Here is an 11,062-nt window from a genome sequence, read left to right as displayed (position 1 = left end):
TATGCAATAAGTAATGGAAAAGAGGGAATCCGTTACAGGTCAGCAGGGGATCACAGCCATTGCACAAGCTTCCTACCCCCAAACATTCCAATAGCACCACTGGCAATAATCTATTAGTTTCTATAAGAAAGAAAGTAAAAATATACCCAGTTCAAGTGATGTTCTGCTATCGGGGCTGCTGTTTGATCTTACGGAGGGATAAAAAGTAAAACTACTGGTGTTAAAAATATTTTTATTTTCATTCAACAGACACAATTCAAAAAACTGAAGCTGGGACCAAAGAGATAGTAGAGGGGGTAGATGGCTTATGATGCACACAACCAGCCCGGTTCAATTTCTGACACTGTACATGGTCTTCTAAGCACCTTCAGGAATAATCCCTGACCACAGAGATGAGTAAATCCTGAGAACCACTGGGATAGACCCAACTTTAAAAAAATAAATAAAAGTGGAAGCTAATAACAGCAGCAGGAACTCGAAAATATTCCACTGCAATGGGGGAAAAAAAACAAAACAAAACAAACTCCTAATTCACGCTTCAGCAATAACAAAAATTTCAGTTCTATACAATCCTACTTTATGGTCTGTAGTTTTTACAAAACTCACACATACCTGATTTCATCCTCACAACAACCCGTGAGGTAAGTGCCTACTTAATTGATCCAAAGCCACAAGATTGGTAAGGAGTTATGCCAAGACTAGATTCTAAGTGCTTTGGTTCCACAGTCAAGTCTTAATCCCCCACATGACAGAACAGAGAAGCTTCCTGGCACCCTGAGAAAGTGCCAAGAGTTCTCCAATCCATCGAGAGTCCATTAATAAAAATTTGGGCTAAAACAAAGGACATAATTGTCACAAAGGAGTCTCCTATTGTGGTTTTGAGATCAATGGAAATATTCACCTAAGGGTCACACTCACAACCAATAAATCACAGTCAAGAGAAATAAGTCCAAACTGGGGGCGGGAGGGGGTGGATAGGGGTTAAAATGACTAAACTAATATTTCAACAATATGCCATTCCCTGCATTGTTTCCTAAAACTTCTCCATGTATCCTTTATCTTCCAAAATATGTCCAAAACCATGTGACATATTTTTATAGTCACATGGTTCTGGAAGGAAAAGCTCCAATTCTACAGAGTACCTACAGGTAGGCAGGAAAAGAGAAGGTCACAAGGAGACATAAAGCTTGAGTTTTCATTACATTTTCCATTTATCAGACACTACCTTCAAGGTTTAGAAGAAACTTATGTCATCATTTCACATCCTCATTAGTAATAGAAAAACAAAACTCATAGAGACAGATGCTCTTGGCAAAGGACTCCTTGAACTACCTGTTACAACCAATTCCAAGAGAAAAAAAAAAGGCCGTTATCTAAAGCACTACAGTTTCTAAACATACAGCTTCCATCACTAACACACCGATGCTGGTGCTGAACACAGGAGGCTAATACTGCATGCCCCACTCACTGACTGTACCACCAAATATGGACAAAACTGCCACAGGGTTAATTTACTTACCAGTGACTCTTAAATTTTAAGTTATATTTATGGAAAGTAAGCCTTAATTTTGAGTCATAATTATTAAGCGGCAATTTTTGTTTGTAGTAATTATTTGTTTTCATGCAATCTTTTGAAACATTCCAAACACAGGGCTGGCTGACCCTCACAGAGGCGGCAAAACGTCTTTACTCTCTTAGCTTTTTTCAGGGCAACATTTCTACCTTCTCTTTCAGATAAAGTTTTATAACATCCCCTACATCGTTTTCGAGATGTTCTTGCAGATTCAGTGTATGAGTCAAGAAAATGGGTAACTTCTTTTCGTGGTATTTTCTCTCCAGTAGCCATTTCTTCCGTATGGTGACTATCGATCAGGAGCTGATCAATAATTCTTTCTCTAAATTTTAAAATACTAATCTGCTTATTACCCCATCTTTTATGTATGTACCATGCATTTACGAGCAAAGTCCCGCATATTAACTGTATCACAACCTTCCTGTACCATTTAATGGTTTTTCGTAAACAATTATAGTACGATGCCATTTGATCTGATATGTCAACACCTTTCTTCGCAATATTATAATAAAAAACAGCACCGGGCTTTAACTTCCCATTTTTCCCTTCAATAATGGTGCACATATGATTCTTTGAAGTAGTTAGCATACTAACCGGCCTTTTATCAGTCCATTTTAAAAATCTGACCCCACTACGATTTTCAAAACTCATAATGTCACCCCGTTTTTGTTTTCGCTTTGCTTCTCGTGGTAAAAACTTTTTATTTACTTTTACTGTACCACAAATATATGTTTTTTTCTGCAAAAGTTCTTCAGCCAAAGGGACACTTGTGTAATAGCTGTCTGTGAACACTATACGCTCCTCAAACAACAAGCCACCCATCAGCTTCATCACAACATCACGCGCGTGTGTTTTCTCCATTATTGTTGCATCATTTCCAGAATAAATATCAAGATTGTAGGTGTAGCCGCCAGGCAAACACAGCTTATATAATTTTATTCCATATTTATGTGTCTTGCCTGGAATGTATTGGCGAAAACCCAGAAGCCCTTTCCATGGAACCATACTTTTATCTATTACGATGTTTTCGCCAGGTTCAACGGCATTTTGAAATGTAGCAACAATGGCTTCTACAATGCTCCGAATTTTGTTTAGCCGATCTTCAGTTCTAGCTGTGGTATTGTCAGAAAAATGTAAATACTTAAGAATGGCCAAAAAACGTTCACACTTCATGGCATTTTTTATGCGTGTGTTCATATACATTTCCTTTGTGGACCAGTATAACCTAATTTCTGGTACTTGTGTTACACCCATAATAAGCAATATGCCAAAAAAAGTGTTCATTTCTCCCATTGTAACAGGCTTCCACGACTGCTGTTGTTTTTTGCTATTAGATGCAGAATTATTTTCGCATTGTACAGCATATTTGTTGGTTTCTTCAATGATCATTTGCAGTATATCATTTGTCAAGAATAATTTATACAATGAGAAAGGGTCATTTTTATCAATGTTTTCTACCAAAAACTTCTCTTTTCGTGAATATTCATGTACCACTGTACCTCTTCCTCCTATTTGCTGCCATTCTTCATCATGATCACCTCCTGAATCAGAGTCTACACATTCTTCCTCCGTGGTATATTCATAAGAGTCATTATCTAATGGTTCAACTTCCTCGCAATCAGATGTATTAATAAGATTCTTGTCTGAAGAGGATGAGAGTATTACTGGTCTTAATTTTTTTTCCCGGCTTGCATTTATAGATTCATTAGATGAATCGTCTATTTCCATATCGATGTTATCTATATTCTAATGGGTAAAAATTTAAAAAAATTAAAAATTCTAAGGGCTTTTATACATTTACTTGCTACTCAATATGGCAATTATTATTATAATTACAATATAGTACAATGTTATATACTATTATACTATATTATAAATTAAAATATGAAAAGCTAATTCAATCACTAAGTCAGTAATTAGCAGCGGACGTAGCAACAGAAATGGTTATTGCTGCCAAAACTGTGTATTACGCTTTAGTTCTGCGCCATCTGAAAAAGTGGAGCACTATTAATGAAGCCATCAGATGGTGAGAAAACAAACTGAAGTGCCGACATCATGTAAATTTGATAATTCTCTTTAGAGACTGTCTCTTAAATAACAAAGGTGAAGAATTGCAAATCAAAAATGATGTACTTACATCACTGTGAGAGGTGCTTGGTTCTTCATCACTGCTGACCAGATCAGTGTACTCAAGTACAGGTCTTAAAGTTCCCTCCTATAAAAGAATTAAGCAATTTAACAAAGCTGGGAGCAGTAATGCAAACGCTACTATTTTATTTATCTCTGTTTCTAGGTCACACCCAGCTGTGCTCAGGGCACAGAAACTTCTGCTTCTGTGCTCAGGGTTATCTCCTGGGGATTACGGGAGATCATAGATGGTTCCAGGGATCCAACCCAGGTACCAGCTAGCAAGACAAGTACCTTACCTGCTATACTATTGAGAGCTGGTTCTCTCCAACTCCCAAGCTAAACCAAAACCAACTTTTTACGGCAAAACATTAGCAAGAATTTCTCAAAATAGATTTTTTGAGTGGCAGAACTAGATAATAAGAAAAATTGTAGGGGAAAATACTGGAGTAAATCTTCACTTAACATTGAAGACAAGTTACTTTAAGTGAAATGACATATAACATGTCATATATAACATAAAACATATTTTATTCAAAAGAAACAATATTTAAAGAAATATTATTTAAGAATAGCAGATGAAAACAAAATTACATACTAAAAGGAAGAGCTTAAACATCCCATGGACTGTATTTAGGGCAAAACACATGGACTGTCTTTGGGGAAAGGAAAATTAATGCGGGAATATAGATTCAAGGGCATAGGTGTTATGATCCAATGCTTTTCAGATGGTATTGTTTCACCTGGCTCTTAGATATCCAAGCTCAAAACAAGACCAGGGAAATGTACAGGGATTAAGGTGCTTCCCCCATGCTTACTGCCAAAAACAAGCCCAGAGTTCTTTGACAACTGGCTTTCCCTCTCAGCCTAGATCCAAGCGTCATACCCAAACAATTCCTGTCCTGCTGTTTTCCTGTTCATATGAATTTAAAATTCAGAGTAGGCCTTGAGAAACAGGCTTAAAAACCTTTATTTGCTTCTACAAAGTTAATCAATAAGAATAAGAAAATAACACTATGAGATCTATGCTTCAAGATGATAGATCACATAGGAAAATATAGAGAGTAGGGAAAGCAAGGTAATCAGCTCAGGTACATAAAAATACAGAATAATGCTGTTGGAAAAGAATAATGTTGTAGTGGAGCCATCGACAAGAGATGACACATATAAAGAGACAGGTAAAAGAGAATATTGAAAGAAACAGTATGGGGGTAGATATAGTGCAGCAGATATGGCTACTTGACTTATAAGTGGCTGCCCCAGGATTAATCACCCCAGATGGTCCCCTGAGCATTGCCAGGAGTGACGAAAGTGCTCTGTGTATTTCCTGAGCAGAGCCAGGAAGGAGTAAATCCTGAGTGCCACCAAGTGTGGCCCCCACAAATAAAAGAAATTTAAGAGATTAAAATTTTAAAAACATTATCAAGTAGTTAAAGTGGTCTTTAAGGTTTTAGGCTTGGGTAAATAGAATAGTGATACCAATGGTTATGAAACTGAGAGCCCATGTTCTCTTTTGAATACAATGGTTTGATAATCTTGTGGCACATAAAGGTTATCTGTCAGACAGATAGAAATGCAGACCTGGAATCTGGATGTATTAAAGTAACTAGAATTGGGCTGGAGCAATAGTACAATGGGTAGGGCATTTGCCCTGCACTCAAATTCAATCCTTGGCATCCCATATGGTTCCCCAAGCACCGCCAGGAGTAATTCCTGAATGCATAGCCAGGAGTAACCCCTGAGCATCACTGGTGTAACCCAAAAGGAAAAAAAAAAGTAACTAGAATTAAATTCGGGAGTTGTGGGACCAGAGTGATAATACATGGTAGGGCAGTTGCCCAGCACGCAGTCAACCTGGGTTCAATCTCCAGCATCCCCTACAGTCTCCTGAGCACTGACAGGAGTGATCCCTGAGCACAGAGCCAGGAGTAAGCCCTGAACACCACCTGCTGTGGCCAAAAAACAAACAACAACAAAAGATTTGGGAGTTGTTCTACTAGCTTATTGAAATGGTGAAACAATATAAAGGAAAAAACAGAAAAGAATATTCAAGAAGCTCTAAAGAAATGTTATGAGGTCAGAATAAAATCAGGGCAAGAAGTATAGCTCTCCTAGCACTATTCTCCTATTAGCTTTTATTGGTTAACTTTGTCTATAGAATAAAATTAAGGTTTTTAAATCTATCACCCAAGGCTTACTCAAACAATTCTAACGGTTAAAAACCTCAAAGAAAAGTGCTAAATAGCCAAAAAATAAGGGTAAGAAAATGTAACTCAAACTAGCAACAGGATTTCTAAGTACCTTTTGAGGAAGATACTGTCAAGAAAGTATTGCGCAGAGAAGACATCCCTTAAAAAAAAAAAAAGCTACGTGAAAAGTCTTTAGTGATGAGCAAAGATTTTCTGGTGCCAGAATCAAACCCGTATTTCAAGAAAAAAAATGCATGCACTTGATCACCGAGTCACATCCTCAGCCTCAACAAAATATTGTTCTTTAAAAAACAGTATGGAGGGGCCAGAGCGATAGTACAGCAGGTACGGCGTCTTGCCTAGCACGTGGTCACCCCGGGTTTGATCCCTGGCATTCCACCTGGTTCCGCAAGCACTACTAGGAGTGATTCCTGAGAGCAGAGCCAGAAGTCATCCCTGAGCACTGCCAGGTGTGACCCAAAAAGCAAAAAAAATTAAAAATTTTTTAAAATAGTATGCTTAAAAGGGAATACAGAAGAATATGGCCATGGAAAAGATTACTTAGGATGGAAAAAGACTTAACTAACCACCTAGCAAAGTAAACTAAAATACTCAGTGCAAAATCTAAAGTAAAAAAGCCCTGAGTCAGGAGACAAAAGCGAAGACCTGGTTAAAAAGTGAAGACTTGGTTAGCCAGGTCTGCATGCTGAGAAGAGGCAACCTGTCTCAAACACAGCTGACTTCTGCCTAAGCAAGAAACTGCTATTCCCTGAAGGGAATGATCTAGTCACTAAGCTAAAACCAAAAAATGAACCGTCTAAATGTCTAAAACCAAACAAACGAAAGAATAAAACTTCTGAGTAGGGTGTCTTGCAATAGGATTTTTGCCTAAGCTGTATAAATAGAAGGAAATGAGGGGGAAATATTCCACAGCTAAGAACAAAGCAGATGAATTACCTACTTTGACACTAAAACCTATCCCTTTTAAGATAGTCAAAACCAGGGCTGGAGTGATAGCACAGTGGGTAGGGTGTTTGCCTTGCACGCGACCGACCTGGGTTCGATCCCCAGCATCCCATATGGTCCCCCAAGCACCACCAGGAGTAATTCCTGAGTGCAAAAGCCAGGAGTAACCCCTGAGCATAGTCAGGGATGACCCCCCCCCCAAAAAAAAAAATTGTCAAAACCATTACCCACAAAACAGAGATTAAAAATAAGCCTTAACCTCTATACTATCTCTCTGGCCCCTCAATTGTTCCTATACTGTTTCGCTTGTACCTGTGCTCTTGCCCCTGAATTATTTTTCCTTGGGAGTATTAGAATTCTTCAATTTTGTTATTGGCACAGACCCCTCTGAACATTAGAACGTTGGTTCTACTTCAGAGGTTCCCAAATGTATCTGGCCTACTGCTCTCTTAAGTGAACAAATACAAAGAGCTCTCCTCCCCTAATACACTAACCACTCACCCTGGATCCTGTAGGTTTTAGGAATCACTGTTCTAGATGACAGAAAATATCTTGCAATTAAAGAACTGCATAGAGTTACACTTTTAAAGGACATAAGCAGCTACAAAGATTTTTTTTCCTGGGTATTTGTATTCTGAACATTCCTTAGGGCGTTATTTTTCTTATCATTTGAGTTATTGAGAATTGTGACAACAGAGCTTTTTCTTATTGAAGAATTTTTACCAGAGAAACTTAAAACAAGCACTAATTTATACATAGTAGCTACCTCAGAATTAATATTGCCCATACAGCCAAATATTTTAAAAAACAGGTATAGCCTTACTTGGTTTTTAAAAATTAGAATGTACGACTGAGAATTTAACTCAGTGGTAGAGCTCTTGCACGGAATATGATCCCTGGTGACACCAAATAAACACTGTCTAGAAACTCGGTATCTCACCTTACAGAATATTCAAAGAATTAGATGAAATAATATGTATGAAGAGGCTAGTACAGTGTCTGCACAGGGATCATGAGAACTGCAGGAAATAGATACTAAAATATTTTTATTCCATTAAGATCATTATGGTGAAAGTTTTTTTTATCTGCTGTGAGAGGCAGTTAAAATGTATTTGTAAGTCATCTTTTCCTTTAGAATGTATTCTTAGGTCACACCTATCAATGTTCAGAGGTTTATCTGGGCTCTGCACTCAAGAATCACTTGTGTAGGCGCTCAAGGGACCGTATTGGATGCCAGGAATGGAACAAGGATTGGCTGCTTTGCAAGCTGAGTGCCCCTATTGGCTGTTATCGCTCTGACCCTAAGATACTTCTCTTACTCACTTCTTTCTTGTCATCTCCCCTGTCCACCTTGTCACTTATTCCAAATATTATGGAGCCAATGAACAAATTTTAAATAGCTCTAATTTTTTCTCACTTGGGGATTTCCTCTTAAATTTTTTTAGAATTTCTCATCATATATTTTTGTTTTGGAGCCACACCCAGCAGCACTCAGGAATTACTCCTAGTGGTGCTCAGGGGACCCCATGAGATACTGTAGATGGAACCAGGGTCAGCCTTGTGCAAGGGAACTGCCCTACATGCTGTACTGTGTCACCCACACCCCCAGCCCCCAAGCACACACACTTTCTAAAATGAAAGGGCTCAATTTTGCACCTCTATGGAAGGAAAGGGTTTTGTATTTGGGTTTTGTATTTTGTGAACCACAGGAAAGACTGCATGCCCCATATGGATTACAGATGGGAAAATGATGGGAAATAAAAGCAAATCAAGAAATCAATACCAGAGTAAATCAACCACTGTTTAATAAGGCAAAGAAATGTTAAGCAGAGAACTTTTTATTGTCTTTATTGGATAAACATTACTTGAGACATAAAACTAAAGACTGTTACAAAGGAAGACATTTCTGAATGTATTTTGAAAAAAATTAAAGGTAGTGTCAAGTTTTGGCATTTAAAAAAAGCAAAAAGCGCTGTTTTTAGCAGGTCATTTCTAGTACTATAAGTTTTCTTTTTTTGGTGACACCCAGTGGTGCTTGACTGACTTCAGGAGCTGCACCTGATCAGGGATCTCTCCCGGTGGGCTCAAGGGACCAAATGGGGTGCCGGGGACCAAACTAGGGTTGGCCACCTGTAAGGCAAGTGCCCTACCCACTGTAGTATCACTTTGGTCCCTATAAATAGATTTGAAAATATGTACTTCATTCACTTTACATCTGGAAGTATCAATGCTTTTACTCCAAAACAATATTAAAATTTTGGTTTTTTGGGTCATGCCTGGCGGTGCTCCATGATCACTCCTAGTGGGGCTTGGGGGACTATATGTGGTACCAGGAACAGATGCAATCAAGTGCCTTCAGTGCTGTACTATTGCTCCGGCCCCTATTCAAATTCTTCTCAAATAACAGGCCACAGCCTGCTGTGGCTGAGGACGAAGAGATAGGGGATCAAGCAATTCAATACCTAGAATTGAACTTGAGGTCTGCATGAGCTCTACCACTTGAGCCATATCCCGATCCTTGGAACTACTACCTTTGAAATTGTATTTGGAAACAACATAAATATAACTAAGAGGGATAGACTAAAGATTCTGTGTCAAATTGGGTACAAAGATTAGTATTTTATTCTGATCAAAATATATGAGCAATGGCTTAAAATTAAAATATTAACAGTATCTTAAAACTTAAATGTCAGTAATTTATACGTCACAAGCTATACTCAACTCTTCATTTTATAGAGGACCAAAAGGTTTTCTTTCAAGTCTTATCTTTGTAGATTCCATCTGCAGTTCTCAAAGCAAAGGCCCACCGTTCATAAAGAACTGTCACTGTTATTTTCACATGCACAGATTTTCAAGAAAATCTTCTCCATTCACAAATACACCATATTCCTGGAAGAACCTGAAAAGTATGTCCTAAAGAGTCACAGAATCATGTTATTCATTATGCTTCCTTCCACAGAGAAAGAGGACAGTATACAATTCCTCTACTCTTCCATCCCAGAACGCGTCGAAGCTCAAATGAAAAGGGAAAGGTCCATACACATTGGCCAGTAAGGTTAAGGAAATGGAACTCCTCAACTAGCCCACTAAACCACAATATAACACTCGATTATTACAAAGGGTTCCAAGGCTAGGGCAGCTGAATAAAGAGAGTTTAATGAATAAGTAGAGTTTATTATTGGACAAACAAGAATGAACACACACAAGAGTGTACTCCGTTAAATATATATGTTAAGTATATAGAAACATATTAATATAAATATAATTTATATAAACAATATAATACCATATATATTAGGTATTCAACTAGAGCTAAAAGAAGAAAAATCAAAAATAGATTCCCTAACCAAGTTACTCCCTACCACTTAAGGCAGCAAAACAATTTTGAACGAAAATCCCCAATTACTGATGCACCCGTTTTCACTCCTAACCCAACTGCTAACAAAGCATGGATTACAGATGGTTCTGCACTGAAATTCTAACTCGGTCCAGAACCAGGCCGGCTCCAAAGGGCACAGACCCCAACACAGCAGTTCCCGGTGCAGTGATGCTCAGGAGGATGCTCCCAGCACCAGGGCCGCGTTGAGGGGAGGGGGAGGCAGGCCCAGGCTCCCCCGCACGGGCGCTCTCCCTGCACGGACCCCGGCCGCGCCGCTACTTACACTCACAAACTGGATGTCATCTTCGGCGTCCTCCGCCGTCGGCGTCGCCGAGGTCCCCGGCCCGGCCGCAGGGGCGGATTCCATCACCTACGAGAGAAGCCACGGCGGCTCGTCGGGGGCCCGCGGCGCCGCGCACCGCCGCGCGCGCCCCCGACGCGCCCCTCTGCGGGGCCGGGGCCTGCCCGCCGGGACCCCCCCGCTCCCCGCCCGGGCCCACCGCGCAGGGCCGAAGCGGCCCTGGTGGCCAAGGCGCGGGGCTCGGCGCTCACCTCCGACCCAGGCTCGCCCATTTCTCCGACGGCCTAACTGACAGCGCCGCGGCTCCCGCTCCCGCTGCTGCTGCTCCCGCCGCCGCCGCCGCCGCCGCCACGACTTCCTTCCCGCCCCGCAGCGCCTCGCCGAGCCGTGACCCGCCCCTGCGCGAGCGCCGACGCCGCCGACGCAATCAGCGGGAGGAGGTGGGCAGCCGCTTCCCAGGGCGGAGCGGCCCCGCACGCCCGCGGGTCCCCGCGCCCGGCCGCACGCGCCCGCCGCGAGGCACGCCG

At 40.6% G+C, this 11,062-nt stretch overlaps 1 protein-coding gene across 1 annotated transcript; it reads right to left on the bottom strand.

The window, feature by feature from the left end:
- Nucleotides 1–212: 212 nt before the first annotated feature.
- Nucleotides 213–11,062, bottom strand: LOC129404225 (piggyBac transposable element-derived protein 4-like). Its single transcript, XM_055135189.1, has 4 exons — nucleotides 10,787–11,062; nucleotides 10,518–10,604; nucleotides 3,711–3,788; nucleotides 213–3,319 (listed from the first exon to the last, which is right to left on the bottom strand). Exons 1-4 carry the CDS (start codon nucleotides 10,805–10,807, stop codon nucleotides 1,610–1,612), a joined length of 1,896 nt encoding a protein of 631 aa, XP_054991164.1. The 5' UTR covers nucleotides 10,808–11,062; the 3' UTR covers nucleotides 213–1,609.

Source organism: Sorex araneus, chromosome 4 (assembly GCF_027595985.1).
Source record: "Sorex araneus isolate mSorAra2 chromosome 4, mSorAra2.pri, whole genome shotgun sequence".
Lineage (NCBI taxonomy): Eukaryota > Metazoa > Chordata > Mammalia > Eulipotyphla > Soricidae > Sorex > Sorex araneus.
The sequence above is the reverse complement of the archived record's forward strand: the minus strand, read 5'-3'. Positions and strand labels throughout refer to the sequence as shown.